At 34.5% G+C, this 21,289-nt stretch overlaps 1 protein-coding gene across 1 annotated transcript in view; it reads right to left on the bottom strand.

Moving 5' to 3' along the window:
- The window catches only part of LOC134527459 (large ribosomal subunit protein eL8), a 59,408-nt gene that overhangs the window by 18,221 nt on the left and 19,898 nt on the right, over window positions 1–21,289 (bottom strand). The window contains exon 4 of the mRNA XM_063360154.1: window positions 19,009–19,232. Within this exon, the coding sequence (XP_063216224.1) occupies window positions 19,009–19,232 (224 nt within the window). The remainder of the gene's footprint in view (window positions 1–19,008; window positions 19,233–21,289) is intronic.

Below are 21,289 nucleotides of genomic sequence, written 5' to 3'. Positions count from 1 at the left end.
AAGCAGCGCCAGTTTAGTTGTGTTGTGTAGAGCGTGTGCACGTAGTCAAAGATTTATATCAATAGCTCGCAGACTGCATGCACGCGCGCGCTCTGTCAGGAACCGAGTTAACCAGCACAATTGTTATGCGTATAGTTACAAATCACGTTCTTGTTACGTTTTTTTTTTACATTGAATAAAATGGTTTTATCGCATCACTCATTAATTTAAATTATTTCGCGTGCTTTCGCAAAGTCTACTTTTTAAATAACCGTTTCTTCATTGAATAAGTTTTGATTTTATGGATTACTTTACTTATTTTTTTTTTTGCATAATAGTAGCACCCACGGTCTCACCCCTAATTTTCAAACTTAAGAATAAAATGTGCAATGCTTAAGCGATAAAAACGGTAAATTTGTTATTTTTCTTTTGTAAAACTTCCTTATGTTGTGATACTTTTTGTGGTATATCCTATATTTACACTTTCCCGCTTTTTAAACTTTTTTACTTTTACCCCATGAAAAGTGGAAACAAGTTTTACTGTAAATAATGTGCGTAGCCATGTTCCACTTTATAAAATAACCAACTAAAACTGTCAAACTTTCAAAGACACTAATGATTGCCAGTCTGTAAATTTACAAAATACAGTAATTTTATGTTAGTGCTACAGACAATTATTTTAATTTTATTTTAATTTTTGAGAATCTGGTTGTGCTTCTTCAATATAGTCTCACTTTAATTTTAGTTACTTGACTTGTGAATTATGTGACAAGTTTTTCAAAGGTGGTATGTTAAAATTTTTAATGATCTGTTATTTTTAGAAATATTCTCAAATTCAATTTGAAAAAAATTTGAAACTCATGAATTTTTTTGAAATTCGATTGGAATTCAATTTCAACTGAAAAATCACAATTCGCAGACCATACTTCATAATAATGCATTGTCTCAGAGATGCAGCCAAATTACCGTGTTTTCTCATATAATCGTCGCACATTTTATTCTAAAATCAAGTTTGAAAAGTTGGGGTGCATCGATTATGTGGGGGAAAATTTTTTGTTAGGTAAAGTTATTCATAAAAAGAAAACCCGTTCATGGAAAGTACGTTTATTTAAAAAAAGGTAGAGTATACAATAGCACGCCAAACAATCTATATTAATAATTCCTTAAACAAAAACCTTTCTTCAACTTTAAATAGAAAAGCCCAAACTCTTAACGCGAACGCAAGCCACTTGAATCTGACGTGAACTAACGTGTCGTAGTAAACTCGGCACCTGACACAGAGCGCGCGTTGCATCCAATCGGCGAGATATCAATATTCAACTATGTGCGCGCGCTCTATACGGGAAGCAACATAACCAAACTATGAATAATGCGCTGACTACATTTTTATAAGCGGTACGCCGCGGTAACGCAGATAAAGGAAATACAGTTTAAAAAGTCTAAAAGAAAATTTACACGTCAGACAACTTTGTATTTCCGTTAATTAAATAAATAAGTGGCAAAGACCGAAATTAAATTTGAGATTATACCTACACCGCGGCGACGCAGACGATCAGATAAAGAAAATAACGTTTAAAAACGTCTTTATAAGAAAATTTACACATCAAACCACTTCGTATTTTTCTGTTAAGTGGTAATGACCGAATAAATATTAGATTTCTACTTTAAAATACATCGTTTTATACGGAAAAGATACCTACACAAAGCGCTCGGCATCTACTAGCAGGACCAAAAACATAATGCGACGTTTACAGGAGAAGTTTTTTTATCCCAATTTTGACAGCCTAAAATATGGTTGCGACGATTACGCGCGTGCGACCATTATGCGATAAAACACGGTACATGCATTCTGAGATACCTTAAAAATATAACCAAACACAATTAATATAGTTTACTTGTGAATTATTCTATGAAATAAACCAGCAACTTAATGTTTGCTAGCATATTAAACTTTTTTTTATTTAGAAAAGTTAGCATTTAAATTAGAGCTGTTTTTAATCTACGAAAGCACGAAAAATTTGTGTTTTTGTACAAAACTGAAGAGTTTTAGGGATCTGTATATATGAACATTTAATTTGCAACCATTTGGAATGTAAATATTCACTGTTAAGTAAGTTTAATTTAAAATGCTAATAATGAAAAGGATACAAATTTTTCTAGCCCCTACCTATCAATATTAGACTATGTGCGCGCAATCTATACAGGAATCAACATAACCAATTATGAATAATGGTAACTAGCGCTGGCTACAATTTTAAAAGCGGTACACAATGGCAACGAAGCCAAAGAGATAAAAAAAAATTATAATGCTTGAAAAGTCTTTAAAAGAAAATTTACCCATTAGAAAACTTTGTATTTATGTTAATTAAATAAGTACACGGTAATATCCAGATAAATATTAGATTTAAACTCCAAAATTATAATTTTATATGGGAGAACCACGTAGATATCTAAAGAAAGCGCTTAGCAGGACCAAAAAATCACGAAACTTTTATGCAATAAATCAAGGTACATTACAAGATTAAGTTTTGGAATCCCAGTTGAGTTCTGATTAAATATGCAATTAATTACATAATTTTTATGTTGTACAGCAGAACCCGTTTATAGTGAACCCGCCTATAATGAATTCCCGTTTATTGTGAATTTTCGTCTCAGTCCCGGCAAAATGATTTGAGGTTATGTATTAATTTATTGGATATAGCACACAACTTTTGTCAATATTGATACGTTTTCCCGTGTACCAAAAACAAATTTTGCCGACATAATGCACATTTATCTCAAATATTTTCATATAATTAAAAGTTTTTTCACAAAACGTCTCTTCTGGATCACATTGAAGTTTTTCTCCGCAATACTCTACTCGATTGTCCACATATTATAAACAAAAAAATTCGAGTGGCCTCGGTAGGCTACGTGTAGCCAAAAATGGTGATTAGTTTGGTGAAAATAAAAAATATTTTTCCCTGCATAGTTAAAGAATGGGCGAACGCGTGTACATTTATTATGTTATCAAAATTATAAATAAATTACCGCCACACAAGTACGTATGTACATTATTGCAGCAAATTCAATATTTTTACGTCTCATTTTTATCGTTCACGTTTCGGACATTTTGATCGGGTAAGGTTCGTAAGACTACCACTAGATAGAACTCTGTGGACAAAATTTTTCCATAGAAAGTGAGAAAATTTTGTTCCAGCTTTAGCAACTGAGATACTAAATGATACGCTGTAATCTTTGATGCACAAGACTCGTTATTTACTTTTAACGGTAAAAAGAATTACGTGTTATTAAGCTGCAAATGTGCTTCAATAAGAAATATGTACATAAAAAAAAGGTGAAAAACGCGGTAAAAAACGTAAGGCATTATCTGTGCGAGATAAACTGGACATTATTGAAAAGATAGACTCCAACCCCACTGTCCCGCACGTGTTAATAGCAAAGGAACTGGGAATTGCAACATCCACATTAAGTACAATAAAACAAGCTGAACAATCTTCTTTCTCAAGCTGCGATAACGTCAAAGAGTATTAAATGCCTGGAAAAAGGATAATACGCCGATTTCCAAGAACCATTAGGTAATAGAAAGTTTGTACATGTGTAGTTCATTAAAAATAATATCTGCATTTGCTCATAAAACTGTTGCTTTGAGTATTTTCATTCGTTCTTTTCATGGCTTAGGCTTATGTGTAGTTAAGATTTTGCTTTTGAGTATGTATTGCCAATATAAAAGTTTTCCCTCTATAGTGAACATATAAACTACTCCCTTCAGATTCGTTACAACAGGGTTCTACTGTAATTCAGTGCTCATTGGTGTGTTATCTTGAATTAGGTGTTATATTGTTTGACATGCTTTTCAGCGTTATTTTGGTTGTATCACAAATCCCCTTATCCCTAGTTATGGCAGATTCTACATACTTTGGTAACATATTAATGTTCTCCAGATAGTATTTGAATCCCTTTGGTTTTCACTAATTTCAAATACAATTTTTTTTATAATGCTAGTAAACAGTACCTCTACATAAGGTGATTGGTGCATGGAAAATATTACGACAAAACTAATTTAACTGTACATATTTATTTTTGATGCTTCTTTTTAAGACATAATATACCTAGGATATTTTTAATAAACTTTTTTTTTACTGAGTTATGTCATTTTAAATGCATTTATTTTTATTCCAAGCCAGAATTATTTAGAAAACACATAATTGTGTTAAACTTAAGTATAGTTCAAGAAACGAGTGTACGAATATGTTTCTGCATCTATAAAAGAAGAAAAAAAAATTTTCATCGTCAAAATTACAGTTTAATATTGACAATTTCCATTGATCACTGCTGGACTACTTCAGGAGCGATTTAAAGAATAAATTTAAATGAAAATGAAAACATAATTGGCAGAACACTATTGAGTTATGTAAATATTTTCATATCCTTTTGTTTTTGATACGATCCGACTCAAAACACGCCCTCTGGAGTGACAGTTCTAGTGCTGCGTGTAAAACTCTCGCCGCCGGGAAGAATGTCCCCGCGATGTGGCGCTGAGGGCGGCGCTTATCGGAACCAGGTAGTCCGGCGGAGCTCCGGCCGGCTGGCCACAGCCTGCGGGTGGGGAGGGGGAAGAATGGGGTGTAGAGGGAGGACGAGAGAGGAGGCCGAAGAAACGAAGGGTCTGTCAAGGTCGCGCTCATGGAGCTAATACAGTAGAACCCTGTTATAATGAATCTGAAGGGAGTAGTTTATATGTTCACTATAGAGGGGAAACTTTATATCTGGGAAAACTTTTATATTGGCAATACATACTCAAAAGCATAATCTTAACTACACATAGGCCTAAGCCAAGAAAATAACGAATGAAAATACTCAAACCAACAGTTTTATGAGCAAATGCAGATATTATTTTTAATACACTACACATGTACAAACTTTCTATTAATGGTTCTTCGACATCGGCGTATTTTCCTTTTTTCAGGCGTTTAATACTCTGTGACGCATTCGCAGCTTGAGAAAGAAGATTGTTCAGCTTGTTTAATATTGTACTTAATGTGGATGTTGCAATTCCCAGTTCCTTTGATATTAACACGTGCGGGACAGTGGGGTTGGAGTCTACCTTTTTAATAATGTCCAGTTTATCTCGCACAGATAATACCTTACGTTTTTTAACGCGTTTTCACCCTTTTTATGTACGTATTTCTTATTGAAGCACATTTGCAGCTTAATAACACGAAATTCTTTTTACCGTCAAAAGTAAATAAACGAAAAATAACGAGTCTGGCGCATCAAAGATCACTACGTATCATTTAGTATCGCAGTTGCTAAAGCTGGAACGAAAATTTCTTACTTTCTATGGAAAAATTTAGTCCACAGAGTTCTATCTAGTGGTAGTCTTACGAACCTTACTCGATCAAAATGTCTGAAACGTGAACGATAAAAATGAGACGTAAAAATATTGAATTTGCTGCTATAATGTAAATACGTATTTGTGTAATTTATGTTTAATTTTGATAACTTATTAAATGTACACGCATTCGCCCATTCTTTAACTATGCAGGGAAAACTATTTTTTATTTTCACCAAACTGAGCACCATTTCTGGCTACACGTAGCCTACCGAGGCCACTCGATTACGACTTGTTTATAATATGAACAGTGGACAATCGAGTAGCATATTGCGGAGAAAATCGTTAATGTGATCCAGAATAGACGTTTTGTGAAAATACTTGTAATTATATGAAAATATTTGAGATAAATGTGCATTATGTAGGCAAAATTTGTTCGTGGTACACGGGAAAACGTATCAACATTGACAAAAGTTGTGCACTATATCCAATAAATTAATACATAACCTCACATAATTTTGCCGGAACCGAGACGGAAATTCACAATAAACGGGAATTCATTATAGGCGGGTTCACTATAAACGGGTTCTACTGTATACAGTAATACATCTGGAGAGGACAAGGGAAGGCCAGCAGAGGATGCGAGGTGAAGCCGGGTATCGGCGTTTGTTCCCTGCTTCCTACGCTGGAAGCAAACGAAAACGAGCCAAACTTGCCTCGCGTGGCCGAAAAATCCTCCAACAGCTCCGAAACTATCAAAACAATCAAACTGAAAATTTTACTGGAGTATCTGTAAACATTTTCCCCCACATCGCTTTAATATTTTTTTTCGAAACATGAATGCTTTCATTTTTAAAAATTAAATACCTTTTTACTGCCAAAATTTTTTGTGAATACGCAGAGTAAATTACAACATCAAGGAATTATTTTTTTTGAAATTATAAGTGGGGGACACCAGCGTATGAAATAAGGAAGAAGCCTCAAATTTTATTTATATACCCCTTTTGACTTATTCAACCCCATACTTTTATTTTTACAGAGAGTTGAAGTGGGAATAATATTTCAGTGGGTAACACTACCGACATATGTCTTCGGAACGCACTTCTTTTTGTTATTATACGTCTCAAAATTTATAATTTCATACACAACGTTTATAAAAACGAATTATTACTTACCTCATTTAATCTATTACAAACCTCTTGTAATATACGTGTATTAGTAGAAGAACCAACATAACATGCAAACCTTAGGTAAACACTGGTAGAGAATTGTTTGGAATAACTGTAATGCTATGCATATACTGACAATGTAAGAAACTTTCAATTTTATTAATTGTTTGCATTAGAATTAATAATTTAAAAAAAATCATAAAATAAGCCTTTATAGACTGAAAACCTTTCACGTAGTTTCAAGTCGCGTACATAAAAGTTTTTAAATATATATAATTACCAAATATTGTTGAATATATAATAACAAACCTATATAGTATATAAAAAGACAAACGCCAAATTTTAGCATTTTGTATTTCTTTTCTCTGTGTGAATAAAATAACAGTTCTTAACCCTTTAGCCCCTGTTGACTTCTGTAGAAGTCGGCCAAAGTCGGGCCATACAGACGGTGGACTGCTGCAGAAGTCCACTGGATGCAGTGCCTTCCCGCCGGTGGACTGCTCTAGAAGTCCTGACGACTCTACCTCTTTCCCGTTTCGCTACGGTGAACTGCCATGGAAGTCCGACCTTGGCGATAACTAGCGGGCTGTCGGGATACTAGTAGTACATTTTTCTGCCGCTAGATGTCATCACCATTCACTCGGCGACCTGCGGCGCTGCCGAATATTTTACGCGCCTAATTCGCGTGTCTTGCTTCCTTCTGTAGTGGTTTTAGACGTATAAACATGGGATTAAGGTGCTAAATTATTTTATTTACGTTAACTTATAATGAAAATTTATTTTGTGTTATTACTGTGTTGAAACGTGAGTATGATTACGTTGTGAGCTGACAATTATTATTTGTAATGGAAATTTATTCGTTTTTTTTTTTTTTACGAATTTTCCCTGACGGTTTTATTGCATTACTTTTGTGGGTTAGACTTTAAAATGAGCAAACGTTTTTACACAACCGAAGAAGCCTTGCAGCTTCTGTTAGACAGTGACTTTGAGGTCAGTAGTGATGAATCGGAAAATGAATCATTACCACGAAAAAATTCTACTCAACAATCGTGGTCAGGTCCATCGACATCTTCAGGCCCATTGGCGTCTTCCGGCCCCTCAACAACACCTGACCCTGAATTGTCTGATGATTCTTCAGAGGGGGAGGAAGGGGATGAAGAAACAATTACATCTCTAGAAGCAAAACGGAAACTTGTGTGGTCTTGTAGAAATCTCACCCCACAAAAACATAAGTTTTCCTCCGCAGACTCTGGACTGAAAAGCGATGTTGATACAAACAGTTTTTTCAGTTTGTTTTCCTTGTTTGTAACTGAACAAATTGTGGCTCATATTTGCCATGAAACAAACAAATATTTCACACAAAGGGCTAACGATTTGACGGACAGAACCAAGAAAGAGTGGACAGAACTGACCCCAAATGATTTTTTTATTTTTGTTGCTATGTCTCTCATGACCAGGGTAAAAAAAGTTGGCTTTATCGGAGTACTGGTCAAAAAATCTGGTTCTGGAAACTCCGATTTTTTCTCAACTTCTTTCACGGGACAGATACTTGTCAATCCTTAGGTTCCTACACTTCAATGACAATACTGTGGAAACCACAGATTATTTATTCAAACTTCGCCCCATTTTGGAGCATTTTCGCAGGGTTTTCAGAGAACATTTGTAACCATTTTAAAATCTTTGTGTGGACGAATCACTCCTTCTGTTCAAAGGACGTTTAAAAATAAAACAGTATGTCCCAGCAAAGCGAAGTCGTTTCGGAATCAAAATTTTTGTGATTTGTGATGTTCAAACAAATTATATTTTGGACTTTTTCATTTATTGTGGAACTGACACTGATCTTACAAAACACAATCTCGGTGTCTCTGGAGATGTTATTGCAACACTGGTAGAGCCCTACTTACAGAATGGGCACACATTATTTTGTGATAATTGGTATACAAGTCCTACTCTTTTCTGCTGGCTGTACAATCGCGCAACTAATGCTTGCGGCACAGTGTGACACAACCGGAAGGAAATGCCAAAAATGGCAGAAAAATTACAAAAAGGAGAAATGACATTCAGGTCTGTTTCAGGCCTAATGTTAGCTTTGAAATGGTGTGACAAGCGAGATGTTTATATGCTGTCCACTTTTCACACAGCAGACATGCAAGAGACTGCTAAAATGGCCTACAGAACAGGTGCAAAACGTCTCAAACCTTCGGTTGTAATTGACTACAACAAGTCAATGGGAAGTGTTGACCGAAGTGACATGATCATGAAAACAGTTGAAAGCGTCAGGAAATGCACCAAATGGTACAGAAAGCTTTTCTTCCACATAATAGACATGTCTCTGTTCAATGCATTTTGCCTATACAAATTGTCTTCCGGCAAAGTGCCATATGCAAATTTTCAATTAGGCTTGATCCAAGAAGTTCTGGAAAAGTTTAAAGTTGACAGAAGAGCAAGTGGGGGTGGGAGACGTAGTGATCCTCCACAGAGGCTGACTGCTGGACTTCATCTTCCAGGACAGCTTTCAAAGTATGCGACATGTATTGTTTGCAAGAAGAAACATGGGAAAAGAAAGCAAACGAAAATATTTTGTAAAGCCTGCAAGCAAACACTTTGTAAATTTCCCTGTTTTGCAATGTACCACGAGGTGAAAAACATTTTCCCTGGTGAGATGCATAAAAAATTAATATTTTGATCAACTAATATTATATGTTTGAAAAGTTTTTGAATTTTGGGATCCTTTGCAAAGACTGTGTGAATTTGTTTGTTTTGCTATGCATAAGAAGGCGAAATACATTTGTGTTGCCCATTCAATAATAGAAATGATTTCAATGTTGACTAATAATTCCAGTAAAAAATACTTTGTTTAATTATGCAGAGCTGATTCAAAGGTTGCAATGTAAATATTTTGTACGCTGTAAATAATATGCTTAAACTATAAATATTTTGTTTATATGTGTTTGTAATAATTACGTTTTTATGTAAGCGATGTGAGTACTCTGCAAGTGAGAGTATTATGTAAAGCTTTAAAACAAAGTATCTTTGTTATTCTTATGGTTTGCTAATAATTAAAAAAAAAAAGAAATATGTATCCCCGTCAGCAGATTCATAAATAACATGAACTATATATACGTGTAAAATGTTTTCAAATATAAAAAAATTAACAACTGCTTTGTTCATTCTGCGGAGCAGATTCGTAAGTTAAAATAAACATATTTTGTTTTTAATTCTACATAAATATTGTCTGTTTGTAATCAAAACTAAAACACTGCAAAGAAAGAGTTTATTTCGTTACAAACCAAGGTTTATTTTGACAAGTAGCCAGGTTTATTTCAAGAAGTACCAAGTTCTTATTCTACAAGTACACCTCAGCTAAGATACCGCAGTAAATACAGTAGAACCCCGATTTTGCGAACACGGATTTAACGAAAACAGCGATTTAACGTAAAGGTTTTCAGGAACCAACAAAAATCACCAATTTATTAAAATAATATAGATTTCCAAAAAATGCAAGTAAATAGTAATGGAATCTTATTAAAAAATACACTCTGTGGTGTCAGTAATAGAATGGAGGTACTATATATTAATATGTGCCTTTGCATCATCTGTCCAAATACGAAAAAATGAAAAAAATTGTTCAAATTGCTTAAAAACTCCGGGCGCTGTAACTAAAACGCGTAGGTGCGTGCCATTGCGCGCAGCCTGGATAGATAGACTGTCCGCAACACATGACGCCATGAAGGGTTTCTTTGTCCGCATCCCCCTCCCCCTTCTCCATCATTGGCTTGACTCACCACGTTATCTTCCAAATACGCCCGCATAGTAACAGTGCTAGCCAAATATTCCCTTTCCCATCCTCCAGGTTTTTTCAACTTGTGACCACGTCACACCAATACGCCATTATCATTATTCTCTAGATGTGTAAAAGTAACGAAAAAAAGTGTACCCGTATGTATTCGTTACTATAACAATTAGTACTCGTTACTATTGTATCGTTACGTTACTCGTTACTTATTAACCCCATAAAAAAGCTATGTTATGTTGCATCAACGAATCGAGTCGTATTGCGTACGCGTACATTATGACGTCGCGTAAATAATAATAAATAGAATATAAACAATTAACAATATTTGATAATTAACAGTTTTTGTTAACCAAGAAACAATTAAATCTCATTAATGCGGCTTTTTTATATTATCTCTTTTAAGATAACAACAAAAAAAAAAAAAGTGAAAATACGTGATAATAAAAAACAAAAACATACATATTTCTAATTTGTAAACAATACTTTCTTACGTTGTTTCTGTTCCAATCTCAAACTTTGTCTACACACACAATACCTTTAATAAACAGTAAAAAACTTTGATGACGAATTTCCAAATTATACTTTACTTAATAAACAAACATCGTTCTTTGTAACGCAAATTCATCGAATATGCGCGCGCATGCGTAAAACATACGAAAAATGTGAGTAACGAGATGCAGCCGTGTGTAACGTTTCGTTACTAGTTACTAGATGGCGCACCCGTTACTCAGTACCGAATACATACGGTTTGTTACAGCTCTATATTCTCAGTAAGAGCTTTGTGCGCGGTGTTTAGTTTTTGGAATACGTTTTTTATAAGTGCTGCGCAGCTGAGCGGACAAAGAGTCAGCCGGCGGCCACGCCGCGCCGTAACAGCAGCTGACCGAGTACAATGACCTTTCTCCGCGCACGGCGCGTTATGGACGGTAAATTTCCATCAATTTGCGGCCTTTTTTTTTAAAATTTTTTACTGTGACGCAATGTGTATGTAGCTCGTTTTTGTTATAAACGCTGCAGGTTGCGACTGTATTTTAATAAACTAACGTATTTCTTACACTTTACATATTTTTAAACTTTTTTTTATGCCTCATTTTTCACGGTTTCTAAAAATCTGTATGTACGACCGAGGTGTACGTACGAACCGGGGGCCGTACGAGCGAGATCAAAAACGTTGAAGATGGAAAGTTGACGAAGTCTGAGATAGCACGGCAGCATAAGATATCAGCGTCGACCCTGACTACGATATGGAAACGTAGGTACGCGATTATGAGTGCAGGGGTCATTGAAAATCGGTAAATCGGATTTAACGAAACATCGATTTAGAGTAAACATTTTCGGTAACCGTAGCACTTCGTTAAATCGGGGTTCTACTATATTCAAAGAAAATCTATGTGAATTAAAATAATGTTTGTGCGCTGCTGCCGATTCACTAAATAAGAATGTAATGGTAGCATGTACAATATAATCATGTAAAACGTTTTCCTTGGAAAATCAAAAATTACTCGTAAAAATGTTATTTATTTTAAGAAGAGCAGACAAAACTAGCGAGCGCGCTTATCAGGTGGATTCCAGTTGGAAGAGGCCCGTACAAAGGGCTCGGCCGGCCGGCCACATGCCCGGCCACAAGGTCGCGCACGACGCACTCAGCGTCCGTCGCTAAAGGGTTAACGTAGTTGCTAATACAGTACAGTCAAACCTCTATCTATCGTTTTTCAGGGGACCAACAAAAAAATTCAGTAGATGCGGACATTCAATAGATGTGGACTTCACTCCAAGAATTTTTAAAAAATATTTCAACCTCAAAATTAGTGTCAGAAATATATCAGTTACTTGTCATTAAAGTTAAATCAGTTGAAAAATAAATAAAAATGAAAGTATTTTACTTAATTCAATTTACACTTGCAAAAAAAAAACATACACAATAAATCTACACGGCAATTAAAGTCTTTTTCAATATCCTGAAGTCTGAAATATGTTTACTCATGTCATCAAATGTAGAGCTGTACTGAAGAAGCCGATTTTGCCAATATTTAGTTGAATCGGCATTTCTGCCGACTTCCGATACGCTTGTTAATTTTCAGCCGGTATTACTGAAAAACGAGAGACTGCCATAACCTAAAAATCCACGAGTATCGTTTTCACTTTTCGTAGTAGTACTGCATTCTTTCAGATCGCATTATTTCTTCGCAACATATGCCAAACGTACATATAAAAATTTAACATCCTTTTTTTCAACAATGTTTTTTAATTTTAATATGTCATAAATAAATACATTACCGTCACGGTAAATATACTTCTGGGTTGTTACGGTAACTGTAGTGCAAATGTGGTAGCTATCGTGCTTCTGTAGTAATTATGGTATCGACAAAGAATCTTTAGTTCTTTTTATGGTAATTATCTTAGGATAACAATTGGGTTTGTACTGTAGTTATGGTACATCATCCAATTTCTTCGTAAGTTGTTGTTCATTTGTCTTTTCTTCATATTTACGTGCTCCATTACTTGGCTGCAGATTCAAGTTGATTTTTACTACTGTATACTATCGTTACTGTTTTTATGACGGTTTCTTTCTAAGAAATGGTTATTTCTGCAAAATCTTTATGGTTAAACGATCATCTATTATAATTTATAGTGACGGGACCACATATTTTGTACGATCAATGCGGACAAAACGATAATTCCAACATCGGTACAAGCGGACTTTTTTAACCTTAGTTGTATGGCAATATTGCCGGGACAGTAGAAAGTATACGATAAACACGGACAATCGATACATGCGAGTTCGATAGATAGAGGTTTGACTGTACTATATTTCTATAAAAAATTACGAAAACCCCTGACATCGTCACCATAACAATGATAAATTTGCAAAATAATTAAGGCACATCTTTTAATGCTACGAAGCACACTCTTAAGAGAAATGTTTTAAACTTATGTTGGGATGTAACTAATATCTTAAAAGCATTGTGAAACCGTTACTTTGAGGGAAACCTTAATATACCGAACACCATACCATCCTTTAATCGAGCACGATTTTCGCCTTTTAAGACCCATTTGTCTTCAAAATGCACTGTACTGTGTAAGTAATAAATCAGTCTTAAAATCAGTTAATTATTTTGTCTTCCTATTTCGTATTCTAATTGAGATAAATATCAGATAAGCATGTGTTACTTGTATCACGACATCAAGGTATTATTTATCAGTAATTAATATTTCATTTTATTTTTTTGTTAACTAATGTGCATAGGGCAGTGCACTAGACATCACTACCTGTGTGTAGCGTTGCGTTACACTTTTCAACGCATTAGAGTTTACATAAAACGATAAATTCAAAATTTAGTTTAAAAGAATAAATATCAGCAATCAATTTAATTAATGTCCAGTATAACTCAGTCAGTAAAACATTCGGAAATATGTATAGGACCTGTTAACCTAAATATTTGTTAACAGTCAAACTGAACTAAGATGTGTTAGAGTGGTTTTCTCTCTCTCCGTATTAGAGGTATGGGACATCAAAATACGCATCTGTCGCCCATTTACTTTAAATACATAATTATAAACTACATATTGTTAAAACATTCTGCAGCAGTTTTTGCTGAACGGAAAAACACGGATGAGAAGACAGACAAAATGTGTTTGGAAAGTGATTTTTCGTCAAATGCAATGGAACAGGACAGTGCTTATCAGAATGAAATTACAGAACTACTTTTGTGTAAGGAAATGAATACGTTTCTGGCTATATAGCTCACAGTTTCAGAAATAAATATCCTGACCTTGGCACTGCGGATTTCAATTCGGAGGACGATAGCTGGATACATGTACAATCAAAGGGTAACTTAAAATGTCCCACTAATGAATTTTTTGAATTAATAAAGATTGCTGAAATGTGTTTTGATAATGTTCATGGCAACAATTTGTGCAAAAAAGAGTGGATTTTTGAATCACTGACTAAAATTATTTGCGGAACTACTGAAAATGAATATCCAGAAGAAGTTATATACTGTTTTGTCAGGACAAGAACGTATATGCGTATCAAGTATTTGAACATGAAATATTTTAACGAACAAGACCAAAAACGCAAAGAAAGAAATAAGATGAGGAAAACTACCCTCTAAGATTTTACAGTGTGATAGTGTCCACTTTCCTTCACCATAATATGTATGTTCACAATTTATTTACGATGTTTTTTAATTACTATATTTAAGAAAAGCATTTATTGTGAATATCGCAGCAATTACGTAGGGCTTAAGGTATTTATTGTATTCCAAATATTGAGTATGTCATTTTTATTGCCTTTATTAAAAATAATATATATGTTAACAATGTAATAAAATTGCGATATTTTTGTATTGCTATTGCAATTTCGTTTCTAGTAAACATTATTGTAGACTTTTTCATATTGAAATTAAATTTGCTATAGGGTTGTTTGTATTTTAATTTTACAGTTATAAGATTTTTTATGTTGTTTACTGTTTACAAACATTTGAAAAATATTTCCTTAACCATATTTCCATTTCCATGGCAATAGTCTTGTTAGCTTTTCGGGTAACTCTTCTACATGGATGATAAGATGGTGCGACATCTAAAACATATCACACCACCTTTACATAACTATAAAACTAAGAGGTGTTTTCTTTACATAATATTAAAGCACAATGTTTCCTTGTGGCATAGGTGATTTAGAATTTCCATTTATCTAGAAAAATGGGCTTTCAGAATGTTTTTTAACACACTGTGTTTCGGAAGGTTTTTGAAGAAAAAAATTGACTACCCGTTTTATTTTTTTGCAGCTAAATTCGGGTACGTGCATGAAATATAATTAATCCGTAGGAAGCGCAATGGTTTAAAGTATTGATATTGAATAGGGATGGGGCGACCGAATCCAATATCCGTCGAATCCTAGGGATTCGAAGATTCGGCGGGTCTGATATAGGATTCGTCAAAGGATTCGGTTTTTACTATTTACGGGAAAATAATACAGTAAAACTCGCTTACGAGGTCCCGCATGGTAGGTTTTTCCGTATAAAGCGTTTAAATTGCCCGAGGTCTCATCATTTACGCCATTAAATGTGTGATATAAAGTCCGTTATTAAATTTTTTTCTGAAACTTCCTGTCTCAAATAATGGCGCACGTAAATATGAAGAAAAGACAAATGAACAACAACATACAAAGAAATATGGATGATGTACCATAACTACAGTACAAACCCAATAGTTATTTTAAGATAATTACCATAAAAAGAGCTAAAGATTCTTTGTAGAATACCATAATTACTACAGAAGCATGATAGCTACCATATTTGCACTATAGTTACCGTAACAACCGAGATGTATATTTATCGTGATAGTAATGTATTATTTATTTATGACATATTGAATTAAAGAACATTGTTGAAAAAAATAAAAGGATGTTAAACTTTGATATGTACGGTTGGCACATGTTGCGAAGAAATAATGCGATCTGAAAGAATGCAGTACTACTACGAAAAGTGAAAATGGTACTCGTGGATTTTTTAGGTTATGGCAGTCTCTTTCGTTTTTCAGTAATATCGGCCGAAAATTAACAAGCGTACTGAATCGGAAGTCGGCAGAAATGCTGATTCAACTAAATATTGGCAAAATCGGCTTCTTCAATACAGCTCTACATTTATTGACATGAGTAAACATATTTCAGACTTCAGGATATTAAAAAATACTTTAATTTCCTTGTAGGTTTATGTGTTATGTTTTTTTTGCATGTGTAAATTAAATGAAGTAAAATGCTTTTAGGTAAATCTGTATTGTACGGATTAGCGCCAAAAAAAATCGTACAAATATTAAATAACTTTCATTATATGCTATCTTACGTCCTCTTTTCAGAACTGCCTGCGGAGATAAAAAATTCTAATTACTTTTGGAGATATCGAATTTTTTAATATTCATTTTTTGGTGATTTTTTTTAAAAAAAATTTTAAAAATCCGAAAATACCTTTATTCTGTGCTCTTTAACTTCCTCATTTCATTAAACCTGACGGAGATCAGAAATTCCAAATACTTTAGGAGATATGGAATTTTTTTAATTTTCATGTTGTGCACTGATGCGGCGTTTCAGCGGGAAGCCTACGATTCACACATCCTTCTGGACATACCCGAATACTCACGTTGGCAAGCCTTCTTTTCTTAAAATTAGCAAGAAGTAATTAAAAATACTTTAAAACATTATGGATGGTTGGTTATATTAGGTAGGTATAGCTACATTAAAAAAACTGTAAAATCATTTTATGGTTGCTTAGCAAATAACTTTTTAATATGTAGCTATCCAGCGCTAGGAAACCGTTTTCATGATTTCACAGTATTTTTAATGTAGCTATCCTAACCAAATCAACCAACCATCCACAATGTTTTGAAGTATTTATAATGTAGCTAACATAACCTAATTGACCATTAGTTTTCATTAGTTGCATATTTATTTACAATAAACAAAAAAAAACTGAAGATGCACGATCGGGCGTTTGCCTCTCGTCTGTTGAAAGAAGGCTTGCCAACGTGAGTATTCGGGTATGTCCAGAAGGATGAGTGAATCGTAGGCTTCCCGCGTTCACCATTGTTGCTTGTTTACAAGTATGATTTTTTTTTCGCGACGTAGTTGAACGACTACATCACGTAAAAAGAAAATTACGTGAGTTCCTACTGTTAATCCTTTTTCCCGGTTTGTTAGGTCAGGTCAGCTACATTATAAATACTTTAAAACTAAACAACCATTAAAATTAATTTTTATTATTTTTAATGTCCGTTCAGTTTCAAAGTATTTATACTGTAGCTGACCTGACCTAATCTACCTTTGTCCCGTTTTGTTAGGTCAGGTCAGTTACATTATAAATACTTAAAACTATACAAGTAAAATTAATTGATATTATTTTTAATTTCCGTTTATTTTGAAGTATTTATCATGTAACTAACCTTACCTAATGGAAAATTTCTGTTATTTAGGCATTCACGCACACACGGCAAAATATAAAATGGTGTCTGTTGAATGATTACATAGGGCTTGTATTGCAAAATATGAACGGCGATATCTCCAAAAGTAATTGGAATTTTTAATATCCGCAGGTGATTCTGAAAAGAGGACGTAAAAGAGCATATAATGAAAGTTATTTCACATTTGTACGATTTTTTTGGCGCTAATCCGTACAATACAGATTTACCTGCTTTTATTTTTATTACTTTCAATTGATTAAACTTTAATGTCCAGTTACAGATATTTATGACACTAATTTTGAGGTTAAGCAATTTTACTAAAGCATTCCAGCCAAGCAGGTTGCCAGCGAGAGACGCTTCTCTATCTACAATCGTAGAGCTAACTTAATTCCTGAACGTGCAGAACAAATTATTGTTCTGCATGATAGATTAAAGAACAGAATTTAATACTCTGTGACAATCTCTCTCAGAATTATTGTGCTGAAAAGTGGAAATGTTGAAACAATGTGAATGTACTTTTCAAACAACATGATTTATGGTGCTAAGTTTGTTGAAGCTCAGTAAGGACTCCAGAAAAATTGACAAGGATGAAATTTTCCCAAAGATATGTTACATTTACACAAACATATACTTGGTTATGTTAGTTGGATGATATCAGTTACTAATGAACCAATGGAAACAGGTAAGATTCAATGGAAAAAAATGTTATTTTTTTCTAGCAGTGCCAAATGTAAACACACACTGTAAATAGTTACCCAAAATTAATAAGCCCACTTCATTTTAATACTTTATTCAAACATTATACTAAGTTTAAGATAAAAATAATTTCCCAAAAGTGTAACTGTACCACAAAAGCTCGAGCTCGGCTCGAAGTAAAATTCTTAGGCTCGCAGACCTCTAGCTTATTTATAGAAAAAATCCTAACCGCTAATCTGTACTAAAACTGAAATTTCTCAAGAAATTTTTTTTGTCTTTATATACACTTAGGCTATACCAGAAATGTACCAAACTACATGTGATAAAGTCAAGGGACTTTTAGTGCAAGCAGAATACATCTCACCTACATTAGATATGTGGACATCATCTGTTAAAAGATTCGGGTTTGGGTTCGAGATTCGGCAATTCCAGTCGAGGATTTGAGTTAGGATTCGGATTCGAGGAAATCAGGATTCGCCCCATCCCTAATATTGAAGATTTGAAAAGATTTATTGAAATAGTGTGAGAGAACGAGCGAGAAGATGTGCGCTCTCAGACACATGACGTGCGCAGTTGCGAACAAATAAATAATCCATTCCCCCTCCCCATGGCGAAGGATGAGTGAAAGAGAAACCTGCTAAACCTTCCCCTCCTCCGGGCACGATAGAACCATATCGGCTGTGTGTTAGAGGGAGAGGGAGATACAATCTTCGAGGTTTTGTTAGTTACCGCTAGATGGCAGGCCGCAGAGCGACCACCAGCGACACCCTTCCCGTATGAAAACCATCTCGCCACTGACGAGCTGGAACTAAGCTCCTGACCTCCCTACATAGTAACGGTCACCCACATAGGCATCTACTCTTTGGTGGTCATATGATACAAAATTCATTGTTTTCGGGCCTGTGACCGTTTTTTACAGTGCACCAATCGCCTTAAGTTTTATTTTAAATCCCCACTGGAGAACTTCTGATCAAAGTGTTACCGATAGAATGAAACAAAATCACAAAACAGACAATATTATAACTGCATAGACTGACTCAGACAGTAAAGAATATACATATTACAAAGAAGCTTACCTCAATAGGGTCTACATCGTGTGCAATGACAACTATCTGGGCCTTTTTCTGTTCAACGAGTCTGGTGACAGTATTGGTACCCTGGCGAATGACATTGGGCCTCTTGGTGGGCGGAGGCACCTCCTCCTTCTTGGCGATTTTGATAGCGCGTGCCTTCAGACGACCCTTTTTGGCCTGCGGCGTCTCCGGCCGGTACTTCTCCAAGATCTTGAACAAGGCAGTGGCTGCCAACACAACACGCACACTGATCTACTAGCCAGTGGTTACAAACAAATTACACCAATAGTTAAGCTGATATCATCAATAAATAAGATTAACCATGCATCAGATAATTGTGGTTTACATTATCGGCACTCTTACTCCAGACTAGCAAATACATTAAGTCATCACAGCATGGGGCACCTCGTAAAATATTGAACAGTCAAGCCTCATAAATATGTATCAGCTTACTATGAAATTACCAATTATTACGAAATACTTTCATAGTCCTGGAAAACGAATAATGCTTTCCTATGTTATTCAGTACTTTTAACACAAAATACTGTTAATATGAAATACAAAGTTGTTTCAATTTCTCAAGTTGCTGCTTACTTAACACTGAGTGCTGGGCTTAATGATGGATTTCCTTCTAGAAAAACTGGCCATTTTAAGCTTTTTTTATAACTTTTTAATGAAAAATTATGTTAATAATAATTGGGCACGAAACATTTTTTGAAAGTTTGTAACTTCTTCTACAAAACAATATATATATATATATATGGGTTCACATATTGAATGTTTTCTTTTTAGAGACATGTCTGAATAGAACCTTTTTCTAGAAAATATAAAAAATAAATTACAGTAACAATTTTCACTGTATTCACAATGTGTCTATTGAATTTCACTGTTATCCACTTCAAAATATTTCTTTAGTCACATACAGAATTGTATTATATTAGTACATTATGCTGTCAGAGCTGCCAACCTCAAATCACACCCATCAGTAATGACAATAAATATGAAAAATGTACGCGTAAATCATGCACGATCAATTTTTCCTATGGGATTACACAAGACAAAACCAGGACAATAATATGGGGAAAAAAAAAAATTAAAAATATAGGCCTATGTATGTATATGAATACAATAAATATTTTTTCAGATTCATTAATTTGCACTAGCAAGCTGCAAATCTAAAAAATAAAAAAAAAATAATCTGAATATGTAAGAAATGTCAATAATTTTACTGAAAATTTTGTCTTCAATTCAAAGTTAAACTTTTGAACTTGTCTTTTTTTTTGCTTCTTTTATCCTGGTTGGATAAGAACTGTCTTATAAACAAACAGAAGACAAACAAAATAAATTGTAAACAATAACTCTGCATTCGTTACTTTAGTTTCTTCAGATGTAGTGAAAAAACAATATAGATTTATTGATCGCCACGGCTTTAAAATGTTCCGCAAGTTTCTTTGATTCAATATGACGTCTAGTCATCCCTTCCACCATGTGCAATCAAAAAGTTACATGTGCATACATTACAAAACGCGTGGCGTTCCAAAACATTTGGTGACAAGCATGGACATTCTTTTGAATAGTTTGGTTGAAAGTTCTGAAGAATAACGTTCTTTTTTTTGCCCCAGATACACATTGTTCTGTCACACGCTTTATTTCTACAACCGGCACTGAAGAACACAACACTATCGAACAACATAAAATGGTTTCATGTCTGTAGACACGGCAAAAACACTTTGATGAAAAAAATGGCTTTCAAAAAATAAATTAAAACAACACAGGTTAGCCAAAGTACCGCACAAAAATTATTGTGATGTAAGTAGCCAACAAACGAAAAATCTGAGAATATGTACTAGTTGTATCGTAAAACGGACGTAATACTATCCCATTATTATCTCAAAACTCGAGAATTAATCTACTTATTTTGACAGTACATGCCCACGTGATGTATTCGAACTGCGTTCATGAAACACGCACATCAGAAACGGAATTTTGTCCATTACCATGGAGCACAAAGCCTCCTTTCCAGAATAAAAGTGCGATGTTCCATAATTCGGTGTTAAATCCGTATTGGTTGGTAGCTCTGTGATGTATAGTTTTTTCTTGAATGGTACAGAGAAAAACAAGGTTCAATACACATTGCAAGTTTGCACACACTACACTGCCATGTTGTCCCCTTGCGGATTGCTGTGCCAGTCCTTGATCTACCTGTTTCTGCGCACACTCTACACTTCTTTTGTTTCTTTTTCTGCCCTTCTTGAACTGGAATTTTCTCCAGAAAATGTTTCCC

This window comes from Bacillus rossius, chromosome 1 (genome assembly GCF_032445375.1).
Source record: "Bacillus rossius redtenbacheri isolate Brsri chromosome 1, Brsri_v3, whole genome shotgun sequence".
In the NCBI taxonomy this organism is placed as follows: Eukaryota; Metazoa; Arthropoda; class Insecta; order Phasmatodea; family Bacillidae; genus Bacillus; species Bacillus rossius.
The sequence above is the reverse complement of the archived record's forward strand: the minus strand, read 5'-3'. Positions and strand labels throughout refer to the sequence as shown.